This window comes from Protopterus annectens, chromosome 4.part1 (genome assembly GCF_019279795.1).
Source record: "Protopterus annectens isolate FY-2018-M chromosome 4.part1, PAN1.0, whole genome shotgun sequence".
NCBI lineage: Eukaryota > Metazoa > Chordata > Ceratodontiformes > Protopteridae > Protopterus > Protopterus annectens.
The window spans coordinates 364689647-364713196 of NC_056734.1; the positions used below are offsets into that span (position 1 = coordinate 364689647).

At 41.0% G+C, this 23550-nt stretch overlaps 1 protein-coding gene across 1 annotated transcript in view; it reads left to right on the top strand.

Annotated features, from left to right (window-relative positions):
• CCDC39 (coiled-coil domain containing 39) overlaps nucleotides 1-23550 on the top strand; it is a 1972012-nt gene that overhangs the window by 1104909 nt on the left and 843553 nt on the right. Inside the window, exon 10 of the mRNA XM_044070181.1 lies at nucleotides 6219-6413. Coding sequence (XP_043926116.1) covers nucleotides 6219-6413 — 195 coding nt within the window. The remainder of the gene's footprint in view (nucleotides 1-6218; nucleotides 6414-23550) is intronic.

Here is a 23550-nt window from a genome sequence, read left to right on the forward strand (position 1 = left end):
TTCTGTAGGATGTCTGCATCACTTGGGGAGTTAATAATGTCTCCCAGCTTGCAGTCGTCTGTGAACTTGGTCAGCCAGAGTTCCTTTGTGTTGGCCTGGACTTCTGAGAAGTAGATGCCAAACAGGAGATGACCCAGGACCAATCCCTGTGGGACTCCACTCGTGACTGGTCAGCAGTCTGACCTGGAGTCCTCTATTTTCACACTGTGTGTTCTATCTGCGAGCCAGTTTGCAACTCACCTAGTGATATAGGGGTTGATGCCTAGTTTGGTGAGTTTATCAATAATTCCTGAGTGAGGAATGGCATCAATGGCCTTGGCCGGATCGAGGTAGGCTGTATGCACTGCATATCCTTCATCCACAGCCCTGGTAACTGAATCAAAGAAGTCAACCAGGTTGAGCAGGTATGATCTCCCTTTCACAAAGCCAGATTGCATGGGGTCTAGAGTTTGGAGTTTTCCTGTATCTTTGTTAATCAGGTCCATGATGATGTGCTCCATAGCTTTACATATCAGACTCGCCAGGCTAATGGGGCGATAATTCCCAGGGTCTGTAGTCACTCCCCCTTTATGGAGAAGGATGACTGTAGCAGTGTGCCATTCAGTAGGGACAAAGCCTGAGGTGAGGCTGTGACTGAACAGGGCACACAGATGTGGTGCCAGTTCACTTTGTAGGTCATGTAGAACACAGCCAGGGATATTATCGAGTCCCATGGAAGCTGTATTCTTGGCCTTGGATAATGCAGCTTTAACCTGTGCTGCAGTAATGCTGGGTGCCTGGCATTTTTCCAGTATTGTGATTGGTCCTTTGGGGGGACAGAGGGTAAAGTTGGCCCTGAATCTGTTGGCCAGTATGTTGGCAATACCTGTTGGCTTAGTATAGGAGGTACCATTGTGCAGTAACTCCGAGCAAATCTGGGTATTGCCATGGAGGTTCTTGATATAGGTATAGAAGGCTTTGTGATTGTTTTTAGTGTCTGCCGCAATTTTGCCTTCATAGCTGGCTTTAGAGGATTTTATGAGGGATCTCAACTTTTTGTTGAGGCTAATAAGGGAATTTTTCCAGTCTTGGGACTTCACCTTTTTCTGCAACAGTTTCTTCCTTCTGTTGTCCAGTTTATTAATGCAGGGGTCCACCAGATTGGCTTTTTTTTTTGGAGGAGAGTGTCTTGGTTCTTTTGGGTATGGCTAGTTCCATGCATTTATGTACATGTTCGTACAGTGCATTGATGTATGAGTCGGCAATCATGCAACTATTTTCCATTTGCATGGGTGCCATGAAGTTAGCCACCTCTGTTTTTAGGAGTCCAAAGTCCGCTTTGTAGAAGTTTTTCAAGGTGGTTACCTTTGCGGGGGGGGGGGGGGGTGAGATGTGGATTTCCATGGTGATTAGTTTATGGTTGGATCTGACCAGGGAGGGACTGACTATTAGTGTAGAGCAGTGGTCACCCATGTTAGTAATAACTAGGTCAAGGATGTTGTTTCCTCTGGTGGGGGTCAGAATGAGCTGGTCCAGGGCTTTGGAACTGATGAATTCCAGGAAGCATTGGGCCAGTGTATTGGTGCTTGAGTAGTTTTCCTAGTTGATGGAGGGGTAGTTGAAGTTTCCTAGTAAGAGAGTGTTGGGTTGGACCTTGATAGATTCCAGGGTGCTTAGCAATGTGGCGTGAGAGTCTAGGGACATGGTTGTGGACCTATAGTAGGCTATGACCTGGATCGCCATCTTACCCAGTGTTAGTTGTACCTGAAGTATCTCAGATGCATTATGATGGACTACTATTCTGGAGGTGCGCATATCATTTATGTATATGGAGACATCACCACCTTTGGAGTTTGGGTCCATGTTTCGGGGTCAAAAGGTGTGGAATGAGTTATAGCCTGGTAATGCAGGCGTGCTTTCTGCCGCTTTAAACCAGGTCTCTGTTACAGCACAAATGTCGATGTCCTCCATTTTAAGGAGTGCTTCGAGCGAGTGAATCTTGAGATTTAGACTTCTAGTATTGACCCTCAGCTTGCATTTATTTATAGCTGTTACGGTGGTAAATTGGTCTATGGAACACTGCCTAGAAAAGGCACTGTAGGGGGGGTAAGAGCCTTAGCCAGTACCCAGAAACCCAGGGGTGACAGATGTAGGCCATCTCTGGCAAATGTAGGCCATCTCTGGCAAAGCATCGAGGTCTGTCAGTCATGTCATCCCTAGCAAACAGATACTGGATCCCCTTAGAATGACACCAGAAACTTTGTCAATTGTTGAAGTCAATCATTTTTTGTTTTTACTGCGGTATCATTGTGGGTGATAGTAGCATACTGCTCAGGGCTAGTGTCATATCTGCTTGGGCCACATAATCCGAGAGCTTCACCATGTCTCTTTTCATGTAGTCCAGGGAGGTGCATCTCAAGTCATTCACATCCACATGGACAATGAGATAGTCATATTTGTACTTGTCGTGTAGTGACCTGAGTGCGTGTGTTATGTGTCGGATTCTGGCACCTGATAGACAGCTGACTGTTACCTTCTCCTTATTCAACCTAGTGAGTGGGACATCTGTGTACGTCACTATTGAGTCACCTATGATTAGTGTATTAGGCAAGGTGTTTAGCCTTAGCGGCTTAGGTTGAGGGCACACTGTGGAGGTGAGCTATGTGTCCTGTAGTTTGTGCTGTGTTGTGGTGGTTGAGTGTGTTTCTTTCTTGGAGGTCTCTGCTGTTTGGGTAAATTTCTGTTGAGAGCCTCCTTGAAAGTGGGTGTGTGGTTTGTGTTTTTATGTGAGAGCTGTGATAGTGGGTGTTCTGGAGGGTTACGTATTCCATGTGGTGTGGTGCAGGTGTTGACCTTCTCATCTTGACCAACTAGTCCAGTCTTGGCTGGAGAGTGCATAGATTCCAATTTGATGATATAAGTGTATCTCTCACTGTCTGAGTATTGGGAGGTAAGAGGAGAGGTGTACATGAGGCAGTTGCTACACTGCCTCTGAATGCCCAAGTGCACCAGGTTAATAAGAGAAAGCACAGGGAACTGCCCTTTAATCATGCCAGGAGGGGTGGTCATAACTACTAAGTACTGGAGCTATTTCCGTGAAGAACAACTAGTGCTGATGGCACTTAGGTGTGCTACAAAAACCTTTTGAAGTGCAAACTGAGTGACAGCTTGTTAAACTTCCAAGTCCCTCCAAACCCGGATGACACTGAGGCCTACTCTGAGCTATATACAAAAGCACTGTACAACCAGATTCATAGCTACATAGATGAGGCAGTACCTATCTGAATCAAATCTATGATTACTGGCAAAAATTAACCACCCTGGTAAATCCCACCATAAATAGGCTATTCAATAAAAGGTAAAAAAAATCTTCTCCAAAGTCAAGAAGGAATAGACAAAACAGTGCAAAAAGATGCTCATCAGTCTATACAAACAAATTAGAGAGTTGGTCAACTATGAGGCAAAGATATAACTAGAAGGCTTTTTTAATTATGTTCATAACCTCAAGAGAAATGTTCAGCAATGTGCCAGTTTGATCATGAATGGTAACACTTTCACCTAGCCTGAAACTATAGCAAATCTGCTGTCTGACAAGTTCAGTTCAAACTTCTTCCCCATCACCTCTTACCACACCCAAAGAAATACCTGCAACCATTCCCCTACTGGTCATTATGAGGGAACAGGTCCTTACTGCATTCACTAAATCCAAAAACACAGCCTCCACAGGTGCTGACAACATTCCAGGATGCTTCTTAAATAGCTTAAAACAGAATCTGTCAGGACCACTAGAAAACCTCTTTAACCACAACCTCCAACGGGCTTTGTTGCAAAGGACTACAGACCCATAAGTTGGACCAGTCTTATCTGCAAGGCCATGTAGACAATTATCATGGACCTGATCAGTAATGACATAGGAACTTTCCAAACACTGGGCCAAGCCAAATTTGACTTTTTCAAAGGTAGGTCTTGCATGCTCAGTCTGCAGGGTTTCTTTGAGAAAGTCACCAGTGCCATGGGTGAGAGTAAAACAGTACACATAGCAAAAGATGATGAAAATATGTACAAAAATCTGATGCAGCTACACTGATGGACTATTGCCTAGCATTATTGGAATACAGGAGTAAATCAGAATAGACCATATGACTTTTATAGTGTCAGCTGTTGATTGGGAAAGATTTCTGGCATAGCTTCTTACATAATTTTCACTGTTAAACTTGAGACTATATACTAGTTTATCTTTTTATCCCTGCTATCTGTTGATCATTAGCCTCCTTATGGCCAGCCATCCCATTTGTTCTCCTTCACTGGCACAAAAGTTAATCAAGTGGGGCCATCATTTAGATAGCCATCAGGGCAGTTCACTTTTTTTTTTTTTATTTTCTGCTGGCCGTAACTAAGCATATATGGATAGGCACGGGTGAAGGCTTTGTAACGAGCCATCTGTGGAGAACTTTCCCTCACTTCTGCAAGGCACATTTTCTCCTTGCAATCCTGTCCCTCCCCTTAGAGCTACAGCTATGGTCTCTTTGGTCTCCACCAGTAAGACCAAACCACCACCAAGTGTTTCCCAGAGTGCAAGTGTACCCCTTCCACCCTCCTGAAGAGGCAAAAGAGGGATCTATATTAGAACATCGAAGTTTTAAAGCTTCAAATGTTCTAATATTGACCCCTATTCAGCGAATGCTGGAAATATCGAACATGTAGAACAGCAAATTTTTTCCCAGGGAAAAAATTTGCTGTTCCGAAACACATACACACAACACAAGCACACCAAAAAAACAGCAATCCACACACATACACTTAAAATCCTACATTTAACCCTACACTAAACTGTACATACACTACTATCTATCCACTTACCTTAACCCAAACCCTAACCCTAGGGTCAGTCACTATCGCACACTCACCGCACCCGCACACTAACCCTCACGTCCACGCAATCGCACACTTACCTGAACCCGACCTGTAATTTTCCACCACAGTGCTGAAATAGCGAAGCCACAGGAACGGCCAACCGAATTCTTTCCCTAGGAAAAAATTTAGTGTTCTGCAGCTTCGCTATTTTCAGCGCTTGCTGAATAGGGGTCGATATTAGAACATTCGAAGTTTCAAGACTTCGATGTTCTAATATAGACCTGCAAAAGAGCTATACCCCTTCACTTCTCAGCCTCCCTGCCTTGTACTCCCATGTTAGGGCTGATAATCAAATATCAAGTCATCTAGATTGCAGTAAAGACTCCATTATTCTCCACCATGGAGCCAGACGTAAAGATGACAGATAAGTAAGAATGGCTCTACACCAGAGCTTCAAGAAGAAATCACAAATCAAAGCAACTGCAATGGCTCCTCACCCAAATCTGAAATCATATGCGGTGCAGCGAGCAGACATGTTACTTACTATACAAATAAAAATTAATACATTTGTTAAATTTGCCATAACAACTACTTATACCAAGCAGTAATCCAGATGCCTACAGCTAGGAATTGTTTGAGACTAGCAAAGACTTCACTAAGCTACTATTTATTTTCAGGCATGATTTCAGTTACTGATTCTAAACCTGAAGTTGTTATCAAGCCATCTACTGAACTGCTGAAGTGTTCCTCTCATGATACTGCTAATAAGAGTGGTGTTGGACTGAATCAGGGCAATTGTCAATGAACTTCAGGACAATCCATGCTATACATGCTGTGGTAGATTAATCAAGAAGCCAGTCTGATTCCAGGACTGTGCATAGCTGAAATTGGATATACATTAGAGTTTAAAGTAATGGGCCTATATGGTAGTTAACAGTCCCACAGTCCACTAGTTATAGTTGTAGAGTTAGCTTTGTCTGTTCTAATGGTATCTGTATGGTGTAGTATTTCTACAAGAATTATAGGTAGTCTGGGGGGGTGAATCATATGGCCAGAGAGTGTTCTGCCCTTGAGAATAAAGGCTTGATGAAGAAGCAGTTCTGTGCATGGGTGTCTCGCATAATCTTTGGCCATCATGCTCCAACCTGACATATTTACAACCAAGTCTTTTCCATTGCAAACCTGACAGAATGATGTTGTCCAGCTGTGCTTTTATGCTATTTCTTAATTTTTTTTAGATCATATAAAGAACAGTTTGGTTTGTGTCCACATTGTTTGGAAATAACATTTAATTTACTCAATGAAAAATGTATAAATTAATTTAATTGCTATATTTTTATATCTTGAAATTGTATTATCAATTTTTTGTAATTGTTTCCCTTCAGGAGCTGGAGACTCGTCTGAGTCATCTGAGGGAGTTAAAGTTCAAGAAAGAACAAGAACTACACACACACAAAACAAAGGAGAAGAATGTCACAGCAGAAATAGCTGGCAGTAGAACAGCACTTAAGAATCTTAACAATCGACTGCAGAAACTGGATATGGACTCCCTCAGGCAACAGGAAATTTTGTATAACCAGGTACATGCTATATTTAATACAGCATAAATAACATTTATACAGCAATAGGCATATATGTAGCAATTTTCAGTATCTATGTTTTTAGTTAATATACCTTTCCTTTTATTTCATTTTTAATCTTAGGCTTCTATAATCTTAACACTGCTTGATTAAAAAAAAACAAAAAAGTTTTGTGTAGGAAGCAACTGATGGTGCTGTCCTTTGCCTGTTGTGTGCAGATTAGATGCTTGGTATAATTTGGTCTCTCCATTGTTAAGAATTCAGTCAGTGTGCTTACTAGAGACATAATAAGGACTTAGAGAATATTTGTTCTGGCCAAAAGGTTTGGCTGGATTCTGAATCCACCAAAGCTTCTGGTATCAGGAAGATGACTTTGCCAGGTGTCCATGCCTGCAGAGTTAGAGATGGAGCTCATAACTGTGCTTGGAAAATCATCTACATCTTCATAAAGGTAAACATGAGCTAAAAAAGAAAATGTCATTCCTGTCCAGTGTCATTGTGTGAGTAACTTGACCTGGGTAAGGATCATACATACCCTCTCAACCTCTTAGTGCAAGAAATCTGGACAATGCCTGAGAAAATGGGGGGTCAAAGGCACAAAAATAGTGACAGATTTTAAATATTGTTCTTATAAACTTAGAAAGTTGCTAGAGTAACAGGGTTTGTGCTAACATATATTTTCTGAAGGATTTGAAGTCTGAAACTCAAATATATGTCATTATTTAGTGACTTCAGTCCTCAGATCATCCCAGTGATTTGCCAGAAAAAATACAAATTTTATGAGGAACAGAACAAAAATATGATGCAGAAATCTGGACATTCTATGAAAATCTGGACAGTTGAGAGGTATTGAATCATAGGACCACAGCTGGAGTTGACTTCCCTACTTTCACTCTAGATTCCCACCATGATAAAAAAACAGATTCCCATCATGATTGTAATGGCCTCACTAGAGGTAGGTGCAAGCATGACCATTTAGGTGCATGCTTGATTGTCTTACTCTTGTGACTTGCCCCACTTCACCAGTCTTTCTAGGTATTTATCCAGTCTCCACTCTTTGACATTGGTAGCCAGCCTGACTGGGTACATCAGACTTAAGGGATATTACTTAGGCATTTGGATTGAGAATGGCACAGCCTTCTTAATTTTAGTTACTGTCTTTGTTCTTTTTGCCCACAACCTAAAATACAACTCCCATTCCACCCTGCCCAAGTGAAACTAATTAATACTGTCACTGTAGAGAACATTATGTAAACTGCTTCTGTGAATGTCTGGCCACAAAATCATTTGTGTCATCTTCATTTTCCCAATATTGTCTCATAGTAGAGGATTTTTTTTAACAGGATATGCAGGCACCTCCTCCAGCTTTGAAGTATCGGAGATTCCCAGTGTAATAGTGGCTTTCTTAATACTCACGATTAAGAGTTTTGATTTCCAGCTTCTGTACAAGACCAATTGATCTGATGTTATCCAGGTCATCATTCATCACCATAAGGTCTAGGATCTAATATCCGATCCGAGCCAGCAACATACTACAGATGGGTCCATGTCTGTAGCTCCTCCCTCCCCATGATGCCCTGCTGCACTTTAACCCCCAGATCTCGTTTGCCGTGTTTTATATACAGACACATTCCCTTGCTTATGACTAATGATAAAAGTTTCTTCCTAATTTCTTATAGTTTAGGATGGTTGTTAGGGTAGTTTAGTGTTGTTTAATGATTTTTATAGTGTATTTCTTGTAGTACCTCCCTTCCCTTAGTTTAGATTGATAAGTGAACTTAGTTTAGTGTGTGTGTGTTTTTGGCGCACTTTTCCTTGTGGCCATTAGGTCTTGTCTGTAGGGTTTTTTGGAGTGTGTGTGTGTGTGTGTGTGTGTGTGTGTGTGTGTGTGTGTGTGTGTGTGTGTGTCTGTGTCTGTGTCTGTGTCTGTGTCTGTGTCTGTGTCTGTGTGTGTCTGTGTCTGTGTGTGTCTGTGTCTGTGCATGTGCTTAGTTTAGTTATTTTCTATTATGGCTGATAAGCCCTCAGGCTTTAAGAAATGCTCCTTGTGCGGTCATAAGATGACCAGTTCTGACTCGCACGAGAAGTTCTTGCATTGTTTGGGTGCTCCACACCTGAAGACTGAATGTGTCATTTGTGCCACATTTAACCCCAAGGCCTTAGAGGAGCACAGCAACAAACTCTTATTAAAAGGTCTGGCTCAGGGGGGACTCTTTGTTTCCCCCTCAAAGGCTTCCTCTTCAGATCCGAAGAGGAAGGCTCCTTCCTCTCAGCCAGCTCCCTCTAAGAAACCATGGCTGTTGGATCCTAGGTCTCCATATCAGATCCCAGCCAGGTCCATCTCAGATCCAAGGTCTTCAGAGCTGAGAGCCGTGGAGCCATCTCCTGGATCCAGAGCTTCTTTGGATCAGAAGCCATTGGATCCGTCCAAGGTCAGGCCAACCTCGAATCTGACCAGTTCAGTGGATCCATCCATTGTGTCGGCTAGGCCCTAGGATCTTAAAGGATCATCAGATCTGATTATAGTCTTGGAGGAGGTAGCTATTCCATGTACCTCCAAACAGGCATTCGAGTCAGCTCCAGAGCCGTACCCTGGAACATTGCAGCAGGTCAGGGAGATCTCCCTGTAAGTCTACCCACTCCTCTTCCTCCTCTAGGTCTTCTAGGAGCCTCTTACCCTCGGACATGGACAGGATGATGAGAAGCTTCCTTGAGGCCCAAATAGAGTTGGGGCTTCTGGCTTCCCCTGCCCATCTGGCTAGGTGGACTTCACTCCTCTCGGTTTCTCAGTCTCCTCTTCCAATTCTGGTGACTTTGAAATCTAAGGACTCGGATGCCTGTGGTCAGATTCCGGCAAGTCCAAATTTCCCCCCTTTCTCGAACCCGTCAGGGTCCCTGACTTACTCTGTTCCCCCTCCCTCGGGGCAGATTGCTCCATGCCAGAGTGGTCAGTGCTGGCTCCATGGGACAGGATCTGGTGCCGTTTTCTCAGACCAAGTCCCTTCTCCTTGGTGCTTCAGCTTTAAATAGCTCTGGACCAGTATCATCTGGGGATAATGGTACTGTTTCCGGATTCATCCCTCCACTCTGGGAGACTTCTAACTCGGATGTGGGGATGGGGCCATTTCCAGCCCTTTGGCTTTCCAGGTAGTACAGAGGACCTTCTCCAGAGCTGGAGTTTCATCTACTGAACCTCCCAGTCCCTCCCTCCCTGCCTCTCTCTACTTTGGCTGGTGAGGCCTTCAATCCTGTCCAGGGTCAGCCCTCTCGTTCAAGCCTTCAGGGGTCCCATCCCCTCTGGGAGACCCTGCCCCTTCCAAGTCCTCTCTGGAGCCCGCTGCGGAGGAGGTATATTGTAAAAGAAAGTGCAAGAGGAGGCACTTGGACTCCCCTGTGGAGTCACTTACCTAGGACACAGACCTCAATAAAGGAGGTTGGTCCCCCAGATCTCCGCCTGATGATGTCTCCTTTGGAGACATCCTTGAAATCTTGAAGCAAAAATGTGGATGGTCTCCTCAAACCCCATCTTTGGAGCAGTCCGTGTTTCTTAAGGCCTTCTGGACTGGCCCGTCTACTTCCTGGGTGTCCCCCCCCCCCGCTGACAAGTTAGTAGATTTGATTGCCAGCAGGGCCTGGAAGGAGCCCGACACAGTGGAGCCAGTTCCAAAAAGAGCAGACAAATTTCTCAGCCCTTCTGTGGACCATTCTTTCTGGAGCAAAGATGGCCCAGTCAATGCCATCTTGGTTGCCACCATCACTAAGAAGGAGCTGGCAGAGCAGAGTTCCACGGTCCATCCCCCGAACAGGGAGTCCCAGTCAGTGGACCATTTTGGGAAGTGTGTTTACATCTCAGCTACTTTTGGGCTGAGAGCAGTTAATTACTTGGCAAATTTTACCCTCCTTCAAAGGGATTTGGTCCAAGATCTTTCCACTTCCTTTACAGAGTTGTTGCCAGTGGAAGACCTCAAGAAGGTGTCTCCCAAGCTATCCACTCTGACATCTTTCACACATTCCTCAATGAGGTTAATTTCCAATGCTGCGGAAGCTACCTTTTGGGTAGCAGGTACTGGCATCGCTGTGAAGCGTCATGCCTGGTTACATTTATGTGGGTTTGCAGAACTCTTCAAGGTATCCTTTACCAATGCCCACTTTGATGGTTCTACTTTTTTTGGACCTTCCATGAAGGACAGTTTGACCCACAGTGAGCAGGCTTTGTCTGCAGCAGGGATCAAGCTTTCTACTCCTCGGAGGTCCTTCTATAAGACACAGCAGGGAACTAGGAGGATCTAGTTCCAGAAGTCACAGTCTCCCTTTCAAGAAGTTCCTGATGACACCTCTTCCAAAGGCAGAGGGAGAGGTTTCAATGGCCAATACTGCCCTCGAGGCAGGGGGTGTGTGTGCAAAATCAGGTCTCCAGGGAACCCTTCTCTGAGCAGCCCTGTCAGTGTTTCTGAAGCATTGCCTGGCTGCTCTGCCTTGGAGGCAGTCAAGGGTCACATTTCCCTACACCTACTAGCCTGGACAAACATAATTTCCGATCGGTTGGTGTTAAATATCATTTCCAGGAGCTATTTCATTCCCTTTTCAGAACCCCCTCCAGTGAGACATTACCTCCCCAATGTTCCACCCAGTCAGAGGGAGTTGGCCTTCAAAGAAGTTCAACAACTTCTACTAAAAAGAGCCATCCATGAGGTCCCAGCAGGACAAAGAGGATCCGGTACTTATTCTCACTTCTTTTTAGTGCCAAAAAGATGAGGGGCCTACATCCTATTTTGGATCTCAGCAAGCTCAATCTTTCAGTCAAGAAGTCAAAGTTCCAGATGGTCACTGCTCAGTCCATTCTGCCCCTTTTACGCAAGGATGATTGGCTGTGCTCAGTGGATCTCCAGGATGCTTACTATCACATCAAGATAGACAGGCATTCCAGGAGACATCTTCACTTCTGGTTAGGGGCCAATCATTAACAGTTTAGAGCCCTACCCTTTGGTCTCACCACAGTCCCCTTGGTATTTACCAAAAGCATGGCAGTGGTAGCAACTCACCTACAGCTGTAGGGGTTTCTGTTTTTTCCATACCTTTATGATTGGCTCCTCATTGCACCTTTTGTGATCCATTATGTTCTTCCCCTCTTCCACCAGTTGGAGATCACTGTCAACCTTTCCAAATTCAATCTGATCCCCACACAACTGTTAGATTTCATAGGAGTTCTGTTAGACTCCATTTCAGAGATTGCAGCGTTACGTTTCTGCTGGGTTAAGTTGATCCGGGAACAGTCAAGCAGATAATTAGACCTTTTGCGTCCCCCCGGTTCACTTGGTTCTTTGAGCCCTCAGATCCATGGCCTAGACCATTCATCTCATTCCTCTGGCCAGGTACCACATGCAAGTGTTGCAATGAACCTTAGCAGTACAGTGGTCTGCTCTGTTTCATACCCTGTCCATGACCATAAAACTGATCCACACGATAAGTACCAACCACTGCTCACCAGAACATCAAAACCTGGCCAAAGGCGTACAGGAACCAAACCAAGGCATACAAAAACACAGGGACTCTGATGATGCCATTGTATGGCGAAAGCGCTTAGTCGGTGGTGTGGATTTTTGTCAATAAACCTGTGTTTTTGTATGCCTTGGTTTGGTTCCTGTACGCCTTTGGCCGGGTTTTGATGCTCTGGTGAGCAGTGGTTGGTCCTTATCGTGTGGATTACTAGTCGTGTGCCCTATTTTGGGATTATTTTCTTTTTGCGGTTACCATAAAACTGATGCCTGTGTGCAGATGTCACCTCCTGTGGTGGCTTCAATCTCAGGATCTCAATCTAGGCAAGGCCCTCCTCTCTCCCTTCACATAAGGCTACAGTGACCACGGACACTTCCCTGTTGGGGTGTGGGGGACATTTTCAAGGGAAGACCGTTCAAGGCATGTGGTCCTCAGAGATCAAATTGCACATAAACGTCCTAGAGATGAGAGCAGTTCTTCTATCATCGCAAGCCTTTCAGGACTGCTTCCCTCAAGGGACAACTACAGTTCAGACAGACAACATTGTTGTGGTCTGAATTTGTCAACAAACAGGGAGGAACATGATCTTATCTATTGTGCAGAGAGGCCATGAGAGTGTGGGAATGGGTGATGTTCTCCGGGATCTTCCTTCTTGCAATGCATATACCTGGGGATTCCAACATGTTAGCCGACAGGCTCAGCAGATCGATCTTGAGTCCTCACGAGTGGTCCCTCAATCCTTCAGTGGGGAAGCAGATTTTCAATCGTTGAGGTCAGCCTTGCTGTGACCTCTTTGCCTCCCCAGCCAACCACAAATGCAGCAATTACTTCACCCTGATCCTCCCTCCGGGAAAGTCACCTAGGGATGCCCTAGTCCACGATTGGTCTCTGGGTCTCCTATACATATATCCTCCTCTTCCTTTAATTCCCAAGGTTCTGCAGAAAGTGCAACACCTGAGAACATTCCTTATCTTCATCGCTGCTTTCTGGCCTCATCAACTATGGTTGCCCTTCATCAGGTTTCATCTGAAGTATCTGCCATGGGTATTGGATCCCCGTCAGGATCTGATTTCCCATCCAGTGGGGCTTCCTCTCTCAAACCTTCAGACCCTTTGTCTAACTGCATGTTTTTTTCAGTTCCAGTGATTCTAAAATAGTCCAGGTTAGTGTCTCCCATTAAGAATATCATTCTAGCCTCCCAGAAACCTTCCACTAGAAAGGTTTATTGCAGTAAGTGGAAAAGGTTCTCTATTTGGGCCAAAAGCAGGAATTTAGATCCCTTTTCTGCTTGATTTTCAGACATACTTTTGTTTTTCGCCTCCCTTTTCCAAGCAGGAGCGAGTTTCTCTACCATCAAGCTTCAATTGGCAGTGATTTCTAACTTTGACGAGAACAGTGATGAGTCTGCTTTTTCATCTAGGCTTTGTAAAGCATTTATGAAAGGTGTTTTCCTGCTTAAGATCCCTTGCCTCCCTGAGACCTTACATTGGTTTTACAATCTCTAGTTGCTGTGATCTCAAATGCCTGGCTTGGAAGACAGCCTTTCTGGTGGCTATTACTTCAGCTAGCAGGGTCTCAGAACTGCAAGCTCTTACTGTAATGCCCCAACACTGGCTCAGTAATCAAGGAGCCTTAATCCTCACTACTGGCAACAGTGGGGGACATACACACTGGGAGGATGACAAGTACACACACAGTAAAGTGCAATCTGAGCATACAGAGACCACAGTCAGTCTGGGGCTTTTTTCTCCCTCTTTCTCCAGATCCCCAGTAAGTCTCCCCACTGGAACAGCTATAGAGTTGAGATCTCAGCTGAGTGGCTAGGCCTAGAACTCCAGCAGCCTCTCTGTCCAAGCAGTGTTTCGTGTCCCTCCCCAAGTAACTGACACACACACACATGCTCTTTGAGATTTGATTTATTTACAAACACACACACGCACACACACACACACACACACACACACACACACACACCTGGGTAGAACTCCAGCAGCCTCTCTGTCCAAGCAGTGTTTCGTGTCCCTCCCCAAGTAACTGACACACACACACATGCTCTTTGAGATTTGATTTATTTACAAACACACACACGCACACACACACACACACACACACACCTGGGAAGCTGGCACAGGTTTACTAGCTATGCCCCCTTATGCCCAGTCTGTAAGATAGTTCTGACTGCCACCAGCCACTCCTTATCAGCTACTTTAAGGCCCTTAACAAAGGGTGTTGAATCTTACTGTGTAATGTTACTATTAATCCAAATGGTAGTTTGACCAAGAGCAAGGCTATTAGGAGTGGCCTGCACAGTGTCACCAAATAGATATGCAAGTACGCTAAGAGCTTAAATATCTCTAGACAAGACAGCCACAATTTAAAGGTTTAAATATATTTAATAATAAATAATAAAAGAACAAGCACAGTTACTTCAGAGGTCAAAATCACTGGAAATATTTAAAAAACATTGCAGGACAGTCTCAAATAAATAAAGAAAAACATCTAAATTAAGCTAAGCTATATTCCTGACTATACTAGTTAACTTACTTACAGAGCAAGGCAAATGTGGTGAGTGGATGTTTTTGTCAGGCCAAAGACAAAATACAAAATGCACTACCTCTGTCAGAGAGTTCTTAAATTAATATCTCAAATATTGCTGCTGGGATACTTGCAGGATGACATCACTTCTTGTCATCTGACTTTCAGTTCCCTGCTAAATCCCCATTGCTAGAAACTACCAGCATTTAGCATCTCCCTGTGCACACACATAAACAAGGCCATTCTTAGATCTTTTGGCAAATGGTAGAATTCATAAAATAATTTACAAAACTAAGAAACTTTGAAGTAACAGTGCTATAAAAAGATGCAGCCAACAATGTTTTTTAGCGCTTTCAATCACTTTAATTTACGTGACCTTCCTCAGAAACAACATATAAAATCAATCACTTCCTTTTATAGTCTTATACAGGAAATTACATCATTATTGAACATTAAACTACTTATAAATATTATAAATATCATATAAAGCATGTATTGTCATCTATAATATAATAAAAACTAATGCTTACAACTCCATGTTGTTACCTATATGTTAGAAAACATTTTAAATTTATAGTGTCATTTAATCCTGGGTATGTATCAGCTCCCAGGTATAATTGCCAATATGCCTCTTTGCATTCTAATGTGTTATTTAAATCCCCAGTGAAACTAACATTGTCCACCTTGTCCATTACAAAGAATTCATATTTCTTAAAATCCTTGCACATAATGGAATGTCTAAACAAAGCATTTGACTTGTCCTTTTTCTTTATGGCCAAATTGTGCTCATAAATACGTCTTTTCAAATTTCTCTTAGTTTTCCCAATATAGTATTCCTTACATGTCACACAAGTTGCTGCATAAACAATCAATTCACTATTACAATTGTAATAGTGTTTTGCCCAAAAAGTCTCTTTATGTTTTCCTAAAGTGATGAATGAAGTGTTGCTTATGTACCTACACTGCCTACAATTATTGCAACTATATGTTCCTTTCTTTATTGTACATGCTCTAGACTGTTTTGATGTCGATGTTGTTTTATTTTCTAACATACTTTTGATGTTAGTAGTCTTTTTGAACGTAAATCTAGGACTTAAACCTATTGTATTTGCCAAGTCTTTGTTACCTAATATTATCTTCCAGTTTTCCACTATTATGGTTTTGATTTCCCACATTTCATCCACAATAGGAATTGGAAAACTTGTCATGTACTCATTCATGACTTCTCTTTTACCTTGTTCTCCGATTAACCCTTCAGCTTCCACCATAATGTCAGTGGACTGTAATATAGGCTTAGCTACACCTTTTCTAAGTGGAAAAACCTCTTTCTCTATTTGTTTTATCCATTTTTTATCATAACCTCTCTTTTGAAATAATCTGCTTAAGATTTTACCTTCTTTTAGAAATATTTCCTCACTAGTTGTAAGTCTGCTGAGCCTAATGTACTGTCCTTTGATGACTCCTTTCTTCATATGGGGTGGATGTAAACTTTCACTGTGTAAGTACTGGTTTGCAAAACATGCTTTTCTATAAATTCTGCTTGTAAATGTCCTAGATTCACTGTCAATAGGGAGACGTGTCAAGGGAGACGTGTGGAGATATGTTTCCAGAGAGAACGCGAACCCTTTCACAAACATAGAAAATACGACCGCAAACTCTAATGTTGTAAGTACTGACAATTTTGAATACATTAATTGTCGCAAGTGTATATACGATTTAGAAAGAGTGGTATCCAAATATGTTTCTCTAAACATCGAGGTACAATACTTGGAAGAATGTATCAAACGCCAAGTAGTACCTCAGGGGTTACGCACAGCAAAATTTCCGAACTGTGTAACACCAGGAGATAAACTTTGTTTGGATCTCATAAAATTATATAATGACACCGGAATAAGGATGATGGCATTGTTAACAGAGCATTACAAAGGTGAACTTTCAAAGCTAAAGGAGGTTATACAGGATTTGGATGAAAAAATAAAAAATCATAAATCTTTTAGTAGCTTTCTAGTATTATACAATGGAGTGGAAGTAAAGGCAGAGAGACAGAAGGCAACTATCGTGTCTAGAAAGCAAAATAAATTCAAGAGAGACCTCATGGCTTATAATAATAATAAGGCATATATAATAAATGAAGATGCTGGTGGTGATAATACGAACGTGACACAAGCCAACATCACTAATTCTAACATCAACGTAACAGACAATGTTTCCAATCAAAATACACAGGAAGAAAGTGATACAACTAATGCAAGAGTGGTCCTTGAAAAGAACAATAAGGAAACACAAGGTGTAAGAAATAATGGAAACAATACAAACAATACTACCTATGCTGAAGCAGCTAGCACTCCAGCTAGTAGCTCAGCAGTCCCTTTTCAGGGGAACAACAATCCGAACAAACGGACTACACGGTGGTACAACGCCACCCAAAAAAAGTTCAAGCCAAAAGGCAGGAACAAGAAGAGGTGGTAGAGGACATTGATTGTTATGAAATCACCATTTTAAATTTGTCAAGTGTTACATTAAGTGAAGACGCGTTAAGTGTGTTAAGAAAGGGTTTTTCATTTATTCCAGCTAATAAAGTGAACATTGGCAAGTTATTAATAGATTTCAGGTTATACCTGAGAAAATTGAATTTAAACTATATTTTACATGATATAACACAAGTTAACAAGGACTTGGGGAGTATCATCAAAAAACCAAGCACGTATAACCCCCCATTAACAAACACACTTCAGGTCTTCCAGAATTCATGTGAGAAAGAGTTTAGACTCTTCAAGAATAACAACAAGTATAAGCAAAACTTAAGTGAAAATGAAATCAAAGCTCTAAAAGCTCTAAGTGAAGATAGTAATGTTAGAGTAATGAGAGCAGACAAAGGTGGGATGATTGTCATCATGAACACCAAAGAGTATGAAAACAATATAGAAAAGTCCCTGGCAGATGAAAATACATACAAGATCATCAATTTAGAAACTGTGAGGACAAAATATAAAGCCATCAACAGTTTCTTATTTGATATGTTTAGTCAGGGCGAAATAGACACAAATAGTTATGAATACATGTTAGCAGAAGAACCTAAAATGCCGAAATTATTTGGTATTCCAAAAATTCAAGAAAATGTAAGTAACATACCATTCAGACCAATAATATCAGCAAAGATGGCAAAAACTGAAAACATTTCAATTTGGTTGGATAAAACATTAAATCCAATAGTACAAAAGTCAAAATATTATTTGAGGGATTCCTAGCATCTATTGGAAATACTAAGAAATTATAGAATGGATGAAACATTTATATTTTTTGGGACCTTAGATGTAAAAAGTCTGTATACATCAATAGACCAACAGACAGGAATAGAATACATGAGGGAATACTTAAATAAAAATACCAACTTAACAACTACCAAAATCAACACCTGCTGTAGTCTGATGGATTTAATATTAGAGAATAATTTTTTTACATTTAACAACAAAACTTACCAACAAACTGCGGGCGTAGCTATGGGTGCTAGGGTAGCTCCAGCATTCGCGAACATTGTAATGGCGAATTGGGAGCAAAAGTACTTAGAAACACACCCAAGTTATGGGAAAGTAAAGATTTATCACAGATTTATAGATGACTTGATTTTTCTATGGGCAGGAAGTGAATTGGAATTTATAGAATTTGTGAGTGATTTAAACAACACAACTTCTTTCTTAAAATTCAAGATTGGTAATTTTGGTGAGAATATTAATTTCTTGGACATCAATATAACTATTGACAGTGAATCTAGGACATTTACAAGCAGAATTTATAGAAAAGCATGTTTTGCAAACCAGTACTTACACAGTGAAAGTTTACATCCACCCCATATGAAGAAAGGAGTCATCAAAGGACAGTACATTAGGCTCAGCAGACTTACAACTAGTGAGGAAATATTTCTAAAAGAAGGTAAAATCTTAAGCAGATTATTTCAAAAGAGAGGTTATGATAAAAAATGGATAAAACAAATAGAGAAAGAGGTTTTTCCACTTAGAAAAGGTGTAGCTAAGCCTATATTACAGTCCACTGACATTATGGTGGAAGCTGGAGGGTTAATCGGAGAACAAGGTAAAAGAGAAGTCGTGAATGAGTACATGACAAGTTTTCCAATTCCTATTGTGGATGAAATGTGGGAAATCAAAACCATAATAGTGGAAAACTGGAAGATAATATTAGGTAAAGACTTGGCAAATACAATAGGTTTAAGTCCTAGATTTACGTTCAAAAAGACTACTAACATCAAAAGTATGTTAGAAAATAAAACAACATCGACATCAAAACAGTCTAGAGCATGTACAATAAAGAAAGGAACATATAGTTGCAATAATTGTAGGCAGTGTAGGTACATAAGCAACACTTCATTCATCACTTTAGGAAAACATAAAGAGACTTTTTGGGCAAAACACTATTACAATTGTAATAGTGAATTGATTGTTTATGCAGCAACTTGTGTGACATGTAAGGAATACTATATTGGGAAAACTAAGAGAAATTTGAAAAGACGTATTTATGAGCACAATTTGGCCATAAAGAAAAAGGACAAGTCAAATGCTTTGTTTAGACATTCCATTATGTGCAAGGATTTCAAGAAATATGAATTCTTTGTAATGGACAAGGTGGACAATGTTAGTTTCACTGGGGATTTAAATAACACATTAGAATGCAAAGAGGCATATTGGCAATTATACCTGGGAGCTGATACATACCCAGGATTAAATGACACTATAAATTTAAAATGTTTTCTAACATATAGGTAACAACATGGAGTTGTAAGCATTAGTTTTTATTATATTATATATGACAATACATGCTTTATATGATATTTATAATATTTATAAGTAGTTTAATGTTCAATAATGATGTAATTTCCTGTATAAGACTATAAAAGGAAGTGATTGATTTTATATGTTGTTTCTGAGGAAGGTCACGTAAATTAAAGTGATTGAAAGCGCTAAAAAACATTGTTGGCTGCATCTTTTTATAGCACTGTTACTTCAAAGTTTCTTAGTTTTGTATCCTTTCGTGTGGTACAGTTTTGTCATAAAATAATTTACATTCCTCCACATGTAAAGACAATGCAAAAAAAAATCTAGTTCTAGACATTGTGTCTGTTGCTGCACTGAAACTGAGAGATAACATCTTTTGTTTATGGCCCAGCTATAAAGTAACTTAACCTCAACCATTCTTCTGAAGTTTTGCAAGTTAATCTCCTGTATTTTAGTCTCCCTGTTAAACAGTTATAGTAGTAGTATATAAAAATATCCCTTCAGCACACGTCTATACAATATGACATACAGTTCTAATACATTTGTAACACAGACATACGAATCATGTTGATATTCACAAATGACACACAACCACTTACAAATGTCCAGATAGCAGGGCTGGCAGTATCTCCTTTTTTTACATTTCTATATAAATCATATTAATATTCACAAATTACATATAATTATTTAGAAAATTCTAGTGAGCTGGGCTGGTAGTATCTCCTTTTGTTACCCCCCCCCCCTGAAAACTCAAGCTAGTTTTTCAAGTGACCCTTGAGAAACGTTGCTTGAGATGGTTGCCAATCTAGAATACCCTACACCAATTCCTGTCTTGAGAGCCCGTCTGCTTTGGCATTGCTGACCCCAGTACAGTGCTGCACTGTCCTATCATATGCCTGCAATCCTAGGCTCCACCATAGTAATTTGGGACTTTGCCGGCTGGCTCCTTATAGCCATAGATCCCCCTCAGACTCTTCCTGCCTCTTACTGCAAATACTTAACACATGGGCCTCTCTATCATGGTAAGGTTTCATCATGTTAACATAGTACAGTTTGTGCCCCTGCCTCCTGTCTAGCAGTTTTATCATGTAGTTAACATCACTGACCTTCCTTACCACTTTGAAGGGTCCCTCCCAAGCTGCCTGCAGCTTGTTGTGTCTGAAAGGAATGAGAACCATAACCTGCTGCCCTACAACATACTCTCTAGCTCAAGCATTCCTATCATACTAGACCTTTTTCTGCTGTTGAGCTTCTGTCAGGTTCTCCTGGGCCAAGGCCATGAGTTCCATGAGCCTTTTCCTGTGGTTTAGGACATATACCACAATAGACTCCTTGTGGGATTCACACTGACCCTCCCACTCATCACAAATCAAATCTAGAGGTTCCCTCACCCTATGCCCATACAGCAACTTGAAGGGTGAAAAACCTCTGGATTCCTGGGGCACCACTCTGTAAGCAAACAACAGACAGGGCAAATATTTGTCCCACTCCCTCTTAAACTGGTCTGCAAATGCCTGCAGCATGGTCTCGACAAGACCGTTAGTCTGAGGATGGTAGGGGGTGGTCTTTAGGTGCTTCAACCCACAGTACTTCCATAGACAAGCCAGCAAATATGACATGAAATTGACATCTCTGTCAATCAGCATTTCTTTTGGAAAGCCTACCCTGCTGAAAATCTCTGACAAAGCATTTGCCACATTTTCTGCCTCAATGGAGGGCAGTGTCACTGCCTCAGGGTATCTGGTAGCATAATCTACTACCACTAGGCTATACTTCTTCCCTGTGGAACTTGAGGTACTCAGAGGCCCCACAATATCCATAACTACCCTCTGAAATTTCTTCTCAGTCACAGGCAAAGGCATCAAAGGAGCTTTGACCTTGTCCTCTGCTGTATCTACTTTTTGGCACTGCTCACAGGTCCTACACTACCCTGTTCCATCTCTGGAAATCCTAGGCCAATAAAAGTTCTGCATAATACATCTCTTGGTATGCTTTATGCCCATATGACCTGCAAAGGGAAAATCATGGGCTATGGCTAGAAGTGCCAGATGTTAGGCTATGACAAGAAGTGCCAGATGTTAAGCTCTGGGCACTACTAACTGCTGTATTCTCTTACCCTCTAGCCTTCCCTCAGGGGTCCACTCTCTATACAGTAACCCTTTGTCCTAGTATATAGATTCCTCCTTCCCTTAAGAATCAGGTGCCTCACTAGCTACCTCCCTCAGGCTTTGTAATGTAGGGTCTGAGAGCTGAGCCTGCCTCAACTGTCTCTTTGTAACCCTTCCCAGCACCCCTTCCACAGGAAGTCTGGTATTACCTGACAGCGGTGCCTCACTGTCAGCCTGGGTATTACTACTCACCTCTGCCCTTGCAGTCACCCTGTCCAAGGGAACATCAGTACCTACAAGCAGCTGTGGCTCACCTTCAGTCTCACTGCTACAAGGTAGCTCCCTCCCTGAAGTACTGACCAAACTGCAGAAGTGTGCGAACCAAATACTCCACAATAAAACCACTGGTATATTGATGCTGTAGAAAATGCTGGTAGTCCACAAAGTAAAGCAAAATAGTTTATTGTAAGACAATAGAAAGCTGGTAAGCGCTTTTGTCCTCAACAAAAGAACTTCATCAGACAAATTAAAATCAAACACAGAATACATTTTAAAGACTCCCTTTGTGCTTCACATGATAGTAGTTACTCCTCCTAAGTAACAAAAATGTAAAAGGGCAATACAAACTGTGATGCCAATGACAAAATGTTAAATAAATACATGTTACTAGATATAAAATATAGAAAATATATAAAAAAGATCATCCACTATAGAATTTTTTAAAAAAGCAATGAATAAATATATAAATAATCATCTGTTTAAAGCTCTCAATTTTAAAAGGGAATTAATAGAGTGATTCATTTAAACCTGGCCAGTTGTTTGCATTTAATAACAACTGCCAGTATAATTCTCCCTTTTCTAATAAGGCAGACCATGCACCTCCCCTGGTATCCATCGTGACACCATCAATAACAAAAAAATTAAAAGTGTGGTCACTGTTCTCTGAGGTATGTTTATACAAAGCATTTGTCTCTTTGCCTGTTCTTATTTCATACAAATGTTCATATATTCTATCAGTTTTTCCAATGTAAAAACAATCACATAGGTTACAGAGGGCACAATAAATAATATGTTCAGAGTTACAGTTATACTTATTTTTGATATGAATCTTAGTGTTGTTGATCATAAATACTGTTCCTTCCTTTATAAAGGGACAGTAATGACACATACCACACCAACATACGTCCATTTGAAAAATGATTCACAGCATGTCCTTTCTCGAAATAAATGTGCAAATTTCTAACTTTTCTAAAAATAACAGTAGGTTATTCATCAATATGTGTTCTGGTACTTCGGTCATGTGTTAGAATTGACCAGTTTTTACTCAAAATATGTCTAATATCAGGACTATCAATCGTGCATGTAGAAATGAATGAAGTATTATAATCTTTTCCTGTAAAAACAGAGTTTAGGGGTGCAACATTCACTGTGTGTGTTACATCCAATGAAACCTCAGATAAGAGATATATAAAATGTTCTTTCTCTTTTATTTACTACCTCTAAAAGGACATCATTAACAAGTCTCAAAGGGTAGCCCCTCTTTAAAAACATGTCTTTTATAAGGTATCACATTCATCTAAAAAATCTTCTGAAAGTGATACCATACAGGCAGCTCGTACAAACTGTCCCTTAATAATAGCTTTTTTTTCCTGAGGATGGATGCTACTATAATGAAGTAATGAATTTAAATTTGTTTCCTTTCGATATATTTTAGATATAAACCTACTATTCTGGTAATCCTTAATTAATTTAATATCAAGGAAGGCTATCTCATGTAAGTTAAATGAATATGTAAATCTTAAAAATGAAGTGGTGGAATCTAAATATCTAATAAAATCACTAATAAGGGCATAGGGACCATCCCATAAAATAAAAAGGTTGTCCAGGAATCGTGTATAATATTTAACATGTTTGTAAAAGTCAGAAGGAAACAAATATTTCTTCTCCCACTGTAAAATCACTGTGTTAGCATAAAGACCACCACACGCAGAACCCATAGCTACCCCTTCCTGTTGTAAAAACATCTTCTTATTAAATAAAATAAAATTGTTCTTAAGGACCGTTTCTATCAACTGGGTATACATTATTACATCAAAATGGTTTATTTTCTTTTCATATAAAAATTCATTAAACCATTCTAACCCCTCCTGGTGGGGAATTACTGAATAAAGATCCTTTATATCAACCGTTACTAACATATAGGAGCCTTCA